At 37.6% G+C, this 16,644-nt stretch overlaps 1 protein-coding gene across 5 annotated transcripts in view; it reads left to right on the plus strand.

Moving 5' to 3' along the window:
- The window catches only part of LOC149007439 (AFG1-like ATPase family protein), a 104,319-nt gene that overhangs the window by 17,769 nt on the left and 69,906 nt on the right, over positions 1–16,644 (plus strand). For 3 of the 5 annotated variants that reach the window (XM_089165735.1, XM_089165733.1, XM_089165737.1), the window contains 6 exons: positions 5,291–5,391; positions 6,159–6,348; positions 7,742–7,878; positions 8,023–8,165; positions 9,350–9,495; positions 9,707–9,786. In XM_089165735.1, coding sequence (XP_089021861.1) covers positions 6,213–6,348; positions 7,742–7,878; positions 8,023–8,165; positions 9,350–9,495; positions 9,707–9,786 — 642 coding nt within the window. In that variant the 5' untranslated portion in view covers positions 5,291–5,391; positions 6,159–6,212. The remainder of the gene's footprint in view (positions 1–5,290; positions 5,392–6,158; positions 6,349–7,741; positions 7,879–8,022; positions 8,166–9,349; positions 9,496–9,706; positions 9,787–16,644) is intronic. The other 2 variants (XM_089165734.1, XM_089165736.1) reach the window with 1 other exon arrangement.

Here is a 16,644-nt window from a genome sequence, read left to right on the forward strand (position 1 = left end):
GCAGCCGCACAGTAGTTTCGGCCATTGCTTTCCATCAGCTTTTGCACTTGATCAAGCAACCGTGCACTGCTGCTTATTATGCCATGTATCAAGGTTGTCACCCACAAGGTACAATTTCCAGTTGTTGACCGTTCATCATCATCTGCTCCTGCCCAATCCGCATCAGAGTATCTTTCGGCTTCAGTATGATGATGAGGACAATAGATCAGTCCTTCATGGGTGCTCCTTTAAGATACCACAATATACAACAGACTGCTCCCAAGGGATTCTCTTTGGAGAGTGTATGAATTCGCTAACCATGCCAACAGTAGAGGATATGTCCGGCCTAGTAACCATTTGGTAAATCAACTTCTGTACTTGCCTCCTGAACCGATGAGGATTTTCAATGTCTTAACTATAAGTGTGGCCAAACTTTTATAAGGAGTTAGTGGTTTGGCAGCAAGAAATCCTATATCAGTTAGTAAGTCAACTACATACTTTCTTTGGGACGGATTAATCCTTCAGTGATGGAACAAGGTCAAAAGTAGTAGATAGATGTGGCAATAAAATAAGGACTGGATGGTTTCCAAGTGTCTCTTAAATAGATTAGCATCAAGCAGTGAGAACTGAGAAGAGCAGTCCATGAGATAGAGCAGCAGGACACAGGTAATAGCATCCAGAAAAAGAAAAGACATAGACATCAGGTGTATTTTCCCATTGCAGACCAGCAGCAGGATAGATCAGACTTAGAAGGTGTAATCCTTCATCTTCAGATTGTCTGATAAGCCATTAATAAGTACAGAGGCATTACCAATAAGATATGTAAGCCTCTCAAAATTGCATAATGAAAACTGAGAAGAACTGTCCAGGATTATAGCTCTGCTAGCATGTAACAATACAGCAGTTTAAAAACCCAGAAACAGACATCAGAGAAGAGAAGAATGAGAGAGATGGGAGAGGGGAGGATGATGAGGAAATGAGAAAGAGAGATGTTGCGCAAGCATGACTCTGCTTCTCCTGCTTACTTCATAAAATAATGGTCAAAGATCAGCTTAGAATATCTTTCCTAAACTGAATTACAGAAAATAAAAAGTAAATATTGTCTAAAAAAAGGACACTTCTATAAGAAAACTATCCCTAAATATAATATTGCTTGTTGACCAAGCAAAGGGTTTAGGGCAAGCTAATAAAAAGCAAATACTAGCTAGTAAGCACAAGCTAATGAGCCCCAACAACTTCTAGCAAAATCTCTGTACCATAATGACTGTTTATTATCCAATATAAATGGCGAACCCAGTGCCGAAGGCTTTTCACACACATTCAAATATAAAAATGTAAACTACATATGTGATTCATGTAGAATTCCAGCACAGAAAAAATATTCTCCCAGTGGCCTAAGTCTTCTATAATATCTACGGTAGAAAAATATAGATCTTCAGATTTAGGTTTCTGTAGGAGTATTAGAATAACAATAAATACAGAAGTCAAGTGAATCTGGAACTGAAGTTATGTGTTCCGTCTATATCCTTCTTTCTTAAGGTTTCAGTTGGAGAGTTTTCTCTCAGATTTAAGGATGCAACAGCCTTTGAGATGATTTTTTCTAGTTGTAAACAAAGAAGAATTACAGGAAGAATAAAACGGGAAATAGATCCAAGTTATCGAGAATCCCAAGAATAATCCAGGTTCATTACATCCTTGGAACAAGGAAATCTAAGAAAAACAAGAGGAAAAACAGATCCACCTATTTTCTGATATGAGTTATAATTAGAGAGTAGATGAAGAATGGAAAAACAGAGAATGGCGAGGAGAAGAGTCTAGGAGGCCTTAATCATCTTGTGAGCCTCCTTTAGCCAATATCTTTATTTGTAGCATACTCCAGCGACTATGATCAGCAACAAAAGCAAATAAAAGGGAAACAAAAATCCTATATAACTAAGGAAGGCAGGGATAGCTCTAACTTGAGATCCTGTCTATTGTCTCCTCTTTCCAATAATACCCTTCTAACACTTCCCCTCAAACTGGAGCATAAAGATCAAATATGCCCAGCTGGTTAAAAATGTAATCAACCTTGACAGCCCTTAAAGACATTGAGCAAATCCGTCTACTATTCTCCTATATGAACATATTCTGGAGAAATTAATCTTTGTTTCAACTACTCACAGACAAAGTAATAGTCAACTTCAATGCGTTTTATTTGTTCATGGAACATATGATTAATAGCGATATGATAATAGCCTGATTATCAGACTATACTGTCACAGAAGAATCATCACTAAAGCCTAGCTCTTTCAACACTTGTGTGGTGACTGTGGTCCATATCAACTCACAAGTGACTTATGCTATAGCTCTATACTCATGACTCTACGCTTGACCTGGCCATAATAGTCTGTTTCTTACTCTTCCATGATAAAAGATTATCAGTAATTAGAGTGCAGTAGCCGTGTTTGGACTCCTATCAACCAGTGATGCAGCCTAATCTGCACAAAACACCCTTTTAACTCTTCTATGACCATTATCTCTGTATAGTGCTCCATGACCAGGAGCCTTCATAAGGTTACCTTAATATTTTGTTTTGATTCATATCCCAATTAGATGTCCTAGGGGTAGACATAAATTGACTCACAAGACTGACTAGAAAGGCAATGTCATGTTGAATCATAGCGAGTTAATTCATTGTAAAACAAGCCTTCAGTACCTTTTTGGATCATTATGAACATCTCCATCTTTTGGCATAGGCTTCGCATTAGGTCCATGGGGGTATTTAAAGTCTTAGAGTCAAGCATCACAGTCTTTGTTAACAAATAAAGTATATACTTTTGTTGTGATGAGAAAATCCCTTCCTGAGATATACCCAAGAAATATTTTCATCTTCGGGAGTCCTTAGTCTGAAAATTGCTATTGCAAGTATAACTTCAATTTGTCAATTGCTGTAGAATCATCCACAGTGATAATATGTCGTCAACATAAATGATGAGAAACGGACTTTCAGTACTAAAGTGACAGTAAAATACTGGATAGTCACTGTCACAACGAGTAAGTCCAAAAGTCCAACACCACAAAAGTGAACCAACTAAACCATGCCCGAGTCGATTGCTTCAAGCCATACACAGACTTCTTAAGATGGCACACCTTACCACTCTTCCCTGAACAATAAACCTAGGAGATTGCTCCTTATAACTTTCCTCATGTTGATCACCATTACAACAACAACAATAACGACAATAAGCCTTGTCCCAACTAAATGGGGTTGGCTACATGGATTCTTGCCCTCTAATCAGTTTTGTTTGAGACCATGCTAGATACAAGGCCTAAGCTATGCATATCCTTTCTCACCACTTCTCTTAAGGTTGTTTTAGGTTTGCCCCTAACGCTTCTAGTTCCTTCAATTTGGATTATATCACTTCTATACAGGGGCATTTATAGGCCTCCGTTGAACGTGGCCGTGTCACCTCAAATGAGTTTCTCGTAGCTTATCACTTATGGGAGCAACTTCTAGACCAACTAATATGATCATTCCTTATCTTATCCTTCCTAGTTTTGCCACTTATCCATCTTAGTATTCTCATTTCTGGTACACTGAGTTTATCTGTATGATTTTTTTTAACAGCCCAACACATCATAGCTAGTCGACGACGGTCCCATAGAATTTTCCTTTAAGGAAAACATTCTTAACATCAAGCTGAAAAAGAGGCCATGACACATAGCTGCTAAAGGGATCAAAATTTTGACTGATGTTATTTTAGCAACAGGAGAAAGGGTCTCCAAGTAGCCCACGCCATTCATTAGGCATTTCCTTTTGCTACAAGTCTAACCTTCAATGGAGCAAAACTCCCATCAGGATTAACTTTTGCAACAAACGCCTACCGACTACCAATGACCTTCATCCTAGAAGGTAAGGGCACCAAATCCTAATTATGATTGTCATGTAAAGTGGACAATTCTTCCATCATAGCAGCTGTCCATTCTTTAGTGGACAAGGCTGCTTCATAAAACTTGGGGATGGGATAACTTTTAGTGGTAGGCAAACAAATGTGGATTGTGGAAGATAAGGTAGCATAAGAGACAAATTCAGAAACAAGATACTGAACACAACTCTTAGTGCCTTTATGAAGGGAAACTAGAACATCAAGATTTGACAGAGGAGGGGGAGAACTTACCACCAGATCTGAGAGGAAGAAGGCGTTGGTGGGGAAGGTGCAGGAGTAGGGGGAGATTTGTTTGGTAATGTCTTCGGTATAGCATTGAGTCATCTGTCTAAACAGCTGGGACTTGTAGACAAATAGTATCTTGTGAAATAATAGTCTGAATAATGGTGACTGGGACATCATCATCAGCGGTGGAAACATAAGCATTAGTAGAATAAGGTGTTGTCTCAAAGAAAGAAACATCAGTAGAGACAAAAATATTTCTTAAGTCAAACGAATAACACTGTTTCCTTTTTCTGAGTATGGGAGTAACCACCAAACGTACATTGCATAGCTCTAGAATCCAATTTAGATAACACAGGATGAAGGTCACCAATAAAACAAATGCTGCCAAAGACCTGAGGAGGTAAGGCAAATTGGGGAGAAAATGGATGCAAAACATAATATGGAATTCCCCCTTTTGGAATAGAAGATAACATATGATTAATAAGGACACAAACAATCAATGCTGCATCAGCCCAGAAAGTTAAGGCATCTTTGTCTCAAGTAACAACAAATGTGCTACTTCCATAAGGTGATGTCTCTGCAACACCATTTTGTTGTGGGGTGTAGGTAGTAGAGGACTAATGAAGGATGCCATTTGAATTCATAAGGGAATTGAAAGGGTTTGAAAAGTACTCCTTCATATTATTACTATGAAGAACTTCTACTACAATATCAAACTGAGTATAATTTCTTCAATGAGATTATATTAAAAAAAAACAAATAATTTAGAATGATTTTTCATTAAATAAGTCTAGGTTATTCTGGAAAAAACATCGACAAAAGTAACAAAATATCTAAAACCTGTCACAGTGCAAAATTGTCAAACCAGAGGAAGCTCCACTTAGCGCAAGCAGTCTCCTCTGATACTGTGTTTCCTCTCTTATTCAGGTTTTCTTTTGTAGTTGGATTCTCTTATCTGTGTAAGGTTTCCTAAATCGATTGTCATAAGATGGGTTTTGATTGAACTCTCACAAGTTTACGTTTGCCTCCGCATTTCTACAACCATCTTCTTCTTCCACCTCTGCTGTTCTTCTTCTTCCTTTCTTTTCATCATTCCTCTGTCTCTGCTTCCACTTTACATGGTATGGGCAGTATGATGTTCATTCTTCTTCTATTTGAAGCCCTATTGAGTCAGGAAATTCTTTGGACAACTGGAAGGACCTATTGCTGCAGTTTTGAAGGAGATATAGGGATTTGTTTGGGGGGAATGATCTTCTGAAAGGTTAGTGCCCTGTTTCTTCTTGTTTTGAAGGGATTTATTTTGGAGAATTGGATGATAATCCTGCTCTGTTATCTGGTGTGTCATTAGTCTGTTGGTGGAAATTCTCTGATTCAGAAGTTGTGCTTGTTCGAACTTTCTGTTCTGCATAATTTATTGGTTATCTGCAGGTTTGATTTTGATGTGGTTCAGAATTCTGTTGTTTGGTCCAGCACTGAACAGTTCAATTTCTAGTTGTTCAGTTCTGCTGTTTGGTTCAATTTCTGGTTCTGCAATCATAATCTGAATGCTTTACTTGTCTGAAATTTACTGAAATTGTATTGTTATGGTTGTTCATATTGGATTTGAAAAGGGCAGATTTTATTTGAGTCATTTTTAGTTGGCAGTTGGATTATTACTGCTGAAAATCTGTGGATAGCTGTAATAATTGACGGCAGAAGCTAAGACTGAAAACAAAAATTCCATGACTGAGATCGTATATCTTCCCATCTACTTACAGAACATAAACATGAAGGGGCTTCTAACTTCCATCAGTGGATAAGTTGAGTCGCTCGTTGGTGACTCATTCCTTCATCTTAGAGAAAAAGAAAAAAAGTTAGACCAAGGGCCTCCAATGGTAGACTGTCATTCAGATGTTTAAATGTGGAGGCAAAATAACAAGTAGATGGTTTTCATGAAGCCACGCTACATGTTTTTGGAATTTTATCTTAGTTCTTTTGAGAATGTCTCAACCTTGTTGGTATGAAAGCTAATTCTGACACTTGTGACAGTTTCCTTCTATCTCTTGAATCTAAATTTGGAGAATTCGTAGCTGGTGTGGCATAATGACCATGAGAAGGGTTTCGTCGATTTCTTCTTGTCTCTCACGACCGTTCCAACGACGGACGATATCTCTCTCCCAGATAAATGTAGTTCACTGTTTTTGTGATTCATCACAGCTTCATCCTGTGAAACGTGCAGGTATAATGTTATCTCTGATATTAAAAATATAAATTCTAGCTCTTGGTTTTACTGATCTTGTAAGCCATCTGACCTTGACAGTCATAAAAGTCTCTGTGGTTTTGTGTATTTTGTCATGGAAGATGCATTTTGATGTTTTATTTAAGCTACAACTTCTCGGAATATAGGTAGTGGTTTTAATCTCTGAAATATTAGGCTTCCTTTGTTAAAATCTTAAAATTATTGTAGTGATACATCTTTTTGAAGGGTTTGATCTCCTTGTTTGATCATAACTGAATTCCTCGAGGGGCAAGCTAGTGATTTTGAAAATGAGGGCCCTTTATGAAGAGAGAAGAAGGTCCTACAATTGAACTACCTAATCAGCTAGGTTTTTCCCAAGCTCCAACTACCTAAACCTTGTTACGTACACCATTGAAATCTGTTTGGGAGCATATTTGCTGTTTATTCATGGCATTTGTTTCTTTTCTTTCCATATTGACATGGGTGATTTTCAACTTTTGTCTTATGTTTTTTTATGATTATGCCTGGTCTTTGCCTCATGCTATCACCTATTGTTTCTACTCCTAAGCTCCCTTTAATGCTTTCATTTTCGTATTAATTCTTCCATGACTTATCCATCTGTCCCATTATCCTCATCTCAAGCTGAATTGGCCGAATTGGCTACATTTCCAGTTTGCAATGTAATCAGTACTGGAAACTTTTCCTAAATTGAATGTGATGCAGTGCTACTATATTCTATGCATGAGGGGGAGTTCTGCAACCACTGCAGCTCTCCCTCCTCACCCCTTCTTCATTCTCCTCTCTTCTCTGTTTTTTGATTATGGACTGCTGCTGTACAACTTTAAACTTGTGTGTTTATTTGCTGAGATAATCATTGTAGCTGTTTCTTTGCTTTCCTTTTTTCTCTCTTAAATGCTTGGTCCAGTGTTTTCTTGTATCTTTTCTCTCTATTTTCCAAACGTTGGTGTCTGTTATTTCACAATAGTTTCAATAAGTTTATATGACCAAGCTGCACATCACTCTTTACTCACTGTGTACCTACTAGATATTTGCTTTAGTTATCGTATTGTTTTCAGATCTCATTGGGAAGGGATACTCATTGAGCATGAATTATGTTTTCCCTTTATGGATAGATATTCTTGAAATTTTTGGGAGACATCACCATGATCAGTTGTATACATGTATTCCAGGAGGTTGGAAATTCTCTTATTTGGGGGATGCTACATTGTTTCTGGGTTGTAATCATGAGTTCCAACATCTATCTAGCTGTGATAGGTCTTTCTTATGTTATACCCCACCCCCCTTTTTCTGCATGATTCTAACATGTTGCTGATGATCTCTTAGTGCTCCACGTTGCAATTATTTTCATTACTATATGGTTGTGTGCATGCAGGACCATTTACAGTCTATAAGGATCTGGTTGGGCAAGGAAAGCTTCAACATGATCCTCACCAGGAAAGAGTGGCATCTGAATTGGAAAATCTACTTGGGAGGTTACAACAGTATGACAAAGATATGGAGGAATACCATGTGTGCTTTCGAATACTATAATGCAATATATATATATATATATATACTTCTTTATTTATTTATTTGGGAATTCTGATTTTTTTCAAAGCATTATTGGCAACTACTTTCTAAGGCTTGCACTATTGTTTAAATTTTTTCTTATAGATGAACCTGGCCAGTTGGGAGAAGAATAGGGAAAATGAGCGGCGCAGACTTCTAATGGAGGAAGCTGAGCTTAGACAGCAGGATGGAGTCTGGACAGCAGTTAACAAGCATCGAAATAGACTTGTAGAGAGATGGTTGTCACGGTGAGAGTTCTGTAGTCTCAATTCTAGTAAGGAATCATTATAGATGGTTGAGTTGCATGGTCATCCTTGTTGGGCTTCAAGATTTTTGTGGATGTTAGTGTAATGTGTAATGGAACATCCTTAGGGTCGCATCATGGTTACTACCTGACATTAGGCATTTTAGGTTTTGTTCCATTGTTTAAACTTATCAGGGTTCCCAGATAGCAAGAGACTTGCATTTATTGCTATAGAGGATTTCAGACGGTATTGATTGCCTCCTGCCATATCTAAATACTTGATTGATGTACAAATATGCAAAAATCTTGGCATACAAAAGTTACTGGTGCAAAAATTCTTCCATATAATTGTAGTATCTAGGCTTTATACCAACAAATGTAGTTCCTACCTGAAAGATTAAAACTGCAATGAAACATGAATTGGAGTTTTATATTGCACTCATTATGCTTGGAACCCTTGACCTTATCCATTTAGTTAGTGTTTCAAACCAATTAGCTGCCACTTTAGTTATTTTAATAAACCCAGTAAAATGGATCATTTTGGTTGCACATATTCCAGGGGATGCATTATATTAAAGCCCTAGAAAATGTTAAATACCTCCTACATTTTCGGAGTACTCCAAATCAGCCTATACATTGATTAGTCCTTTGTTAGCCTATACCAGTCCTCTTAATGTCTAAAATATACTGGAGCCTAAGAAGACCCTAAAAGCCCCTCTCAGCCTTGTTCGTAAATCCCATGTTTGATTCCTTGTGGCATTGGCCCTTCGTTTAACCGTCAATCCAAGGGTACATGAAGAGGAAACTAATTTGTCCATGGAGAGCACATGAATTTTCTTTGTATAATAAGAGAAGGTGAGAAATTGCAGGGAGAGCCCAAAAACTATATGGAATTACAAATGCACCCAACAGGTCCTAAAAGTCACTTTACAATACTATGTGGAACTGCCACATAGGCCTGTTTATGAGTTGGCTGCATATTCATCTCATTTTCTGTTGTATCTTAATTAACTGTTAAATATTCTGGTATTTGCAGCAGTTATTTTCTTATTTTTAATGAATATTTCTAAATGCTTGTTCAGAGATTGGTTGGCAGTTCAGGAATCTTATATTACAACATTCTTTTTATTTTTCTAGCCACTGAATGCAGTATATTACCTTGTTATGGAACCTGTTGTTCTGACTCAGGAAAAGAAATGAGAATGTAGAACCAGGAGTAGGGAAATGGGTTTCCTTCCTGAACCGGGAGAAGAAGTTAGATTCATTGGTTGGTCGCCGTCCAGTGGCTCCTCCAGCCCCAAAAGGATTGTATTTGTATGGAAATGTTGGAAGTGGTATGCCCTTGATTCCTGGACTGTGTGAAGAGGAGTAACAAATTTGATTGCGGTGTTGGTGCCGTCTTTCTTTGAGTAGCTATTCTTTCTTTTGATGTGGCTGTTACAGCTATTCCTTTTTTTCTTCCCCCCCCCCCCCCCTTCTCTCAGAAGGAAAATTTTGAACATCTAGACATCATCTTTACCATGAGTATTATTTTTCATAAAATAGGGAAAACAATGCTTATGGATATGTTTTATAGCGCAACTGAAGGCATTGTCAAGCATCGACGGAGATTTCACTTTCATGAGGTGAGCATTTAGCCATTTTTTGATGAGATGGTGATCATGATTCCAGATGGTTTTAAGGTTGATTTAAATGGATATTTCTCAGTTTCCAATTCTTGGATGTTATTCTTTGTCAATAACTGGATCTTGTATGAATTGATAGAACCGAGAAGGAACTGAATAGGTGAGTAGATAGCAATAAGAGAAAGTTAAAATCAATATCAATTGACTGCCAGCTCATGCAATAACAGATGAGAGCTATCTAATGATATGTAACTATGTTAATCTTGAAAATTAAGATCTGAAGATGAAACCTTGCTGACTTAAATTTCTACGTAGATTCAAGATTTGAGACTATAAGGAATATATGGATGATCAAACCTCAGATACAGTTAGATCATCCTAGCATGTTGATGAAGTGCCTGAACCTGTAGATAGGTTAGTGGAAAGAAAGACAGGTTAGAATCACATTGATTTGAATAAAAGAAAAGGATATCCTAATTATAAAACAGTAACGACAGCCCCCCTCCTAAGCCCAACCGAACTGTGAGTGAATATCCCTGGAAGCCCTAACCTGTTTAATTCTGAAATTACATTACAGCAACCACCGAAACCCTAGGACCCTTCTATTCGGCCTTAAAACCCAACGCCCTAATCCTATACTTAATTCCTAGGTCTGAAACCCAGTTATAGCATAGTGTTAAGCCATAAAACCCACACTCCTTCAACCCTCAGCCTAGCCAAAACCTCTAAAACCTAACCCTAACCCTTGCCAATCTTAAGAGTTTTTCAGTTACAAGTTTCTACAACCCTAGAAGACTTCTAGTTCACAGAAAGAGGATCTTGGAGTGAACCCAAGTCTAGGGCAATAATCCTACTAGTCAAACCCTAGAAATTGGGCTTACATCAGAAGGGGAAGAAGAAAAGGAGGAGAGAGAAAGGCTACCTTTGGACCGATTTAGGTTAGTAATCCACTCTTTATGAATTTACTTTGGGGTTTCTATTCTCTAAAATCCTTGCTAATTTAGGACTAAATTGATAACCTAATGAACCAAAACTGAAAATCCTAAATAAATTTAACATGCAAATTGACATTTTACTTTTAAACTTGATATTTCTAACGTCTGGTACTATTAGGGTGTACGAATGAGCTCAAATTAGTTCTGCTTCTATGATACCATAGTTATGAACTGATAGATTACTAATTCTTGAAATTGATGTAGTCGCATTGAGGATTAAAGGGTATGGTTGAACTATATTGAAGTAATTGTTACATGGAACTGAATTCTTGCATGTAGATTTGTGTGTATTTGACTTGAAATCATGATTAAGTGGTGTATTATTGAAAAGCCCCAATTCTGAATTTAGAAATGAGGCCTAGGAAATCGGAGAACTCTGAATTCAGCTTGTAGCCTTAGACCGAATCCTTGAATGTTATTCAAGGTCACCTTAAAATTAGGACTTCAACATAATCTATATTGCTGAATTTGTATATGATTAACCTAAAGCAAATGCAGATTTGAGGTATTGTTGTTTGAGTGTGGCCTTATAAAACCTAGCCTAATCTAGAATTTTTCAATTGTAGCCTACACTTCTAAACATAATTGAAACTAAAGGCACCTCAAAAGGCCTGTTAATGGGTTAATAATACTAAACATTAAACAAATTTCTTTAATGCTTAGAATCCTAAAATGAAGAAGGATAACTTGCATTGACATTAGAGTTGATCATTGAAACCCCATTGGAATTAATCATAATCTATGTCATGTTCCTAGAAGAAATTCAAATAGAAGGGGCCAAAGTAGGGATTTCCCAGAGTAGCACTTTTCAATCCAGACTAGAATCATCATGATACCTAAGTTGTTCAGTCTAGGACCTGTGTGGCTGATTCGGCAAGACCAGCCACACAGACCCAATATTCATCTCTGTTGGCCTGTGTGATACCTAACAGTGTCCCTAGGTTTCCCAGATTGACCTTAACAATGCTAGGGCACCTACTCTAGCAGGACTTGACTTGTAAACCCCTGACTTCAGTAAATGAGAAATGAGAAAAAAATGATTAATATAATAGTTAAATGTAGAATCAAAAGCTGTCCCCTCTGTGGAAGATTTGGCACTGCTTGTAGCTGAACCCATTGATATCAATACCAAACAACTTGTTGAGTAAGAATTTAGGATCTTTATGTGTTATTCATATATGCTTTTTTTCCTCAGTCATGCATTCATACATTGTGATGCTAGAACTCGAATGCTTAAGTCAAGCATAGCATTGCATAATAATTGATTCAGTTACATGCATATGGATAATGCATGCTAAGATGGAAGTGAATATTAATGATGTGGCAAGCTTGTGGTTATAAAAGGGGCTATTTCAGGCTTGTATGAAATCTATTGTTAGTATTTTGTGATAAAAAGGAGTTGTTACAGGCTCATTGTAAATTTATAGACGTAAAGGAGTTGTTGAGAGCACTCCATGTATTTTTTATGAGTGATGGTGAGAACTTGAAGTGCATGACATCAAACACAGTTTCAATATCAACTGTATAGTTTTGGTATGGGATAGTACATGGACTTGACCACACCATGACATAATGTTAGCTTGCAAGGTTAGTTTTGTGTGATGCTACATCCCTTCCCAATAAATGGTTAGGTTTTGACCAGTCAATGAAGGCAAAATTTGAGCTGTCTTATTGATGACTAGGGTGAAACGTGAGTAACCAAACACTCTAATGGTATTCCACACAGTGGATTGGCATGCCGTATTTCTTATGTAGGGAATACCTTATCAAGACCAGTAGCATTTAATTTCATATAGTTTTTGCTTTTTAGAAGCATGTGTATGTTGCATCATGCCATCATTATTAAATCTTGTTGTGTATGTTGCATGGAATTTGGTTCTCCTCATTGGGCCCAATGGAGCTCACTCCTTTAAATATAATCTTTTAGATTTTTTATGTAGGGAATACCTTATCAAGACCAGTAGCATTTAATTTCATATAGTTTTTGCTTTTTAGAAGCATGTGTATGTTGCAACATGCCATCATTATTAAATCTTGTTACGTTTGTTGCATGGAATTCGGTTCTCCTCATTGGGCCCAATGGAGCTCACTCCTTTAAATATAATCTTTTAGATCTCTTAGATATTGAGGATGTTGGCATACACCATACCACTTAGACAGAGACTGTACAGCTATCATTTCAAATTTTGAAGGACTACTGGGGTCCTGATACTTGCGACGGTTGTGTTTATGGTGGTGTGCTCACTACGGTGATATGCAAATAGTTGGCATAACCGTAGATTACTTGCTTTCTGTGGTGTGGGGGTTTGAGAGAGAGTGTGGGAGACTGGGAGTTTGTGATCTTCTTGTGTACTTCACTTGGTTCTTAAGGTATGTACCTAATATATCATTTTGCATACACCTTTCCTTTTTTTGTATATATGCAAGAATTAAGTGACTTTGTAATCCAAGAAATGAATAACATTATGTGAGTATTTGTGTTATTTTCCATTGACGATATCTCTTAAGATTGTTCTCATGACGTGAAGCACACAAGCATCCAAATCCTAGAGTTAGACAACACTAGTAAATATTCTCATTGTTGCATTTTATTTAGGTTTTGGGGGGTATGACAAGTATGCTCTAAGACAATCTTATGTTGCACTCAAAATGATGTAGCAAAAATTGTTTCCTCTACTCTCTTCCAAGGAAAAAATTTCGATCAAAGCAGGAATTTCGACCTTTCGACCGAAATTTCCAAGTTTCGACCGAAATTTTGGTCAAAATTTGTAATATTTTTCTGAAAATTTGAACTTCAAATTTGGGCCTCATACAACAACAATAAGCCTTGTCCCAACTAAATGGGGTTGGCTACATGGATTCTTGCCTTCCAATCAGTTCTGTTCGAGGCCATGCTAAATACAAGGCCTAAGCTATACATATCCTTTCTCACCACTTCTCCTAAGGTTATCTTAGGTCTACCCCTAGCTCTTCTAGTTCCTTCAATATGGATAAATTCGGGCCTCATATGGACTCAAAATGATTTGGATTCTTGCTTACTACCTATTTCAAGCATGGTAAACACTATGGAACTACTAGTTTAGCAAAAAAAAAACATTGAAAATGTAACATTTAAGTATATAGTATACATGAGAAGAAGCGAGAATGTTACCAATTACAAGTCTACTCTATTCCATGTCTTCCTCTTCCATCTGCACCCCATACAAATGACAATACAAGTCCCATGATGTTTGCTTGCTCCATATAGTTGTTGATGTAGTCGACAACTGCAGTATACGTGCCTCATCACTTGCCTAAGATTTCCTGATGGTGGGAAGTTGTGAATCTCCAGATAAGAAACTGCTTCAACTGCATATGGAAAGGCTGGTGGTGGCTATGGTACAGAGTTGAAGATCTGCTCAACAAATGAAGGAACACCTTAGTTGTCAATAGGGGCAGGGACACCATAAGGTCTATACTGACAATAAAGTTTCAGTGGTTGACTCCGATAGGTGACAGTGGGAGGGACACTATAAGCTTCTTAAGTTCCATAACCATAAGGCTTCACTGGTGGCTGACCTTGAGTCTGTTAGCCAGGAGGGACACCATAAGGTCCATAACCATAAGCTCCATAAGTCAACCTAGTAGAGCCAATACTCTCCACAATAGTATTATATTAGGACTCTGCAGGCCTATGAATCTTAGTGGTTGTCTTCCCCTTGACTCTCACATACTAGTAGTGTTGGTGGTGGTGGTTTGTCTCTAGGATTAGTTGAATCCTGATCACGAGGTCCAACACCCTCTTCATCCCCTCCATCATCATCATCATCATCATCATCATCATCATCGTCATCATCATCACCATCGTTGTCATCGTCGGAGGCTCGAGTCACATCATCCTCAATGTCAAACAAGACAATCAAATCCTCACTTTGGGTGGATGCACTTGGCACGAAGGGACGGCGAGCGCTGCTTGTGCACTCCCCTCCTTGGTCATGAAGTCCTCCACATCAGCCCCCATCTCCTTTGCAATCTGTCTACTGGGACGACCTCCTTCCTCATCCAGCAATGGCTTTTCACTATCCTTGATCGAGTCAACTACTGGGTTATCATCATCATCCATCTTAAATATGTTGGCTAACTTTATATTGTTACTCTCTCTGTCCATCCCCTGTCTGATATGTTTCTCCTTTAGTCTCATATTGTAATGTAAGTAGACAAGGTCTTCTAAACGCTTCACACCCAATCGGTTGTGCCTCTTTGAGTGGATGAGGTTGAAGGTGTTCCAATTTCGCTCACAACTAGTGACAGAACATGTCTGGGAGAGCACTTTGCTTGTAATCGTACTCAAGTGGGGTGAGTCACGTCCAAATTACAACCACCATTCAGCTGCAACAAACATAGACTCCAAGTCATTTCAATACTTAGATAACTAAGTTAAAGATAATATATAATAACTAAATATATAATGAATGAACTTACCCCCAGGGGCAGCTTCCTGTCCGATATGGCCACGGAACTACCGAAGCTCCCAGTGGCATCCCTAAATGCCTTTATCTAATGTATATATATAAAAAAAAAAAAAAAAAAGATAACTACAACAATACCAAACTTAGAACAAAAAAAGAGCAATAATTAGAAACTATTTTGTTATGCAAAATATTTGTCCATAGAGTCCACAAATAATCCCAAAAGAAGACACCAATCTGTTTTAATTAGAAAATAGAAGTCAATTGCCTGACAAATGCGATAACTATGTTTTTGGTTTTCCATTTTTCTTCCAAAAGTGTGTACTTTTATAACATACCTATAAGGTAAATAGTAATGGCAATCATAACATAAAAAGGAAAATTATGAACAATTAATGTTTTTATTGAATGCATAGATTAGACATCAAATGGTAATCACAGAACACATGATTATCTCCTGAAGATGTGTAACGGCTTATTGACAATGGTTTTATTTATTTAATTATTATTTTAAAAGGTGTATCTTACCAAGAAATAAAACATAGACAAAAATGTGACTTAGTATAAAACTATGAATTGTGAATATCAAATCACTATCTCACCTCCATAAGGATGATTACTTGTTTAAATGAATCCAGTTCCAACTTCTCCACTACAATTTGGACGGCATCCACCAAATCTTGCCTTATCCTAAGAGTGTCTTTGTAATGGTATCTAGGATTTAAATAGTATGCTATGTAAGAAAAAGAAAAAATAAGAGGGAATAGTCAATACTTAAATACTTAATAGTGTGATAACATGATGAAAATTAAACTGAATCCTAGACTTAAAAACTCACCAGCCTTATGCAATGGATGCTGCAGCATAGACTCCCATCTAACTTGGATGATGTTGAGGACTTTCTTGTTGCAGTATGGGTAGACCTGGGTAACTTGCTGCTTCATCCTATCTACTGCAGCCCATATGTTTGGTAGAGTAAGTCTTCCTTGCTGATCTACCATCCTCAACATATGCACCACAAACTCAAACATCTTCACCACTATCCTCACATTATGCTAGAAACTGTCATCAAGTATGGTCAACTGTGCTCTCCTTCCTCCTACGGATGAAGAACCCTCCCAGTTAAACCACTGCTCTGATTTAAATAATGCTCCTAAGGCCATTCTTCCTATTTTCAAAGCTCTATAGTGCTATCCAATTAGTAGCAAGTCTGGTTATGCCTGACCTCACTAAGTCACCCTAACACTTGTCCTTTATCATCTTTAATGCAATGTGTGGTTATAGATGAAGGTGCTAAGTTGTCGGGCTTGTTCCACGTTCTTCTTCACAAGCTTGACCTTTCTGATGTCCTTTAGCATTAAGTCAATTCAGTGAGACGCACATGGAGTCCAAAAGAGCCTAAATTTGTCCATCCA

The sequence above is a fragment of the Hakea prostrata genome, chromosome 8 (genome assembly GCF_041222555.1).
Source record: "Hakea prostrata isolate BN-2017 chromosome 8, UWA_Hpros_2, whole genome shotgun sequence".
Lineage (NCBI taxonomy): Eukaryota > Viridiplantae > Streptophyta > Magnoliopsida > Proteales > Proteaceae > Hakea > Hakea prostrata.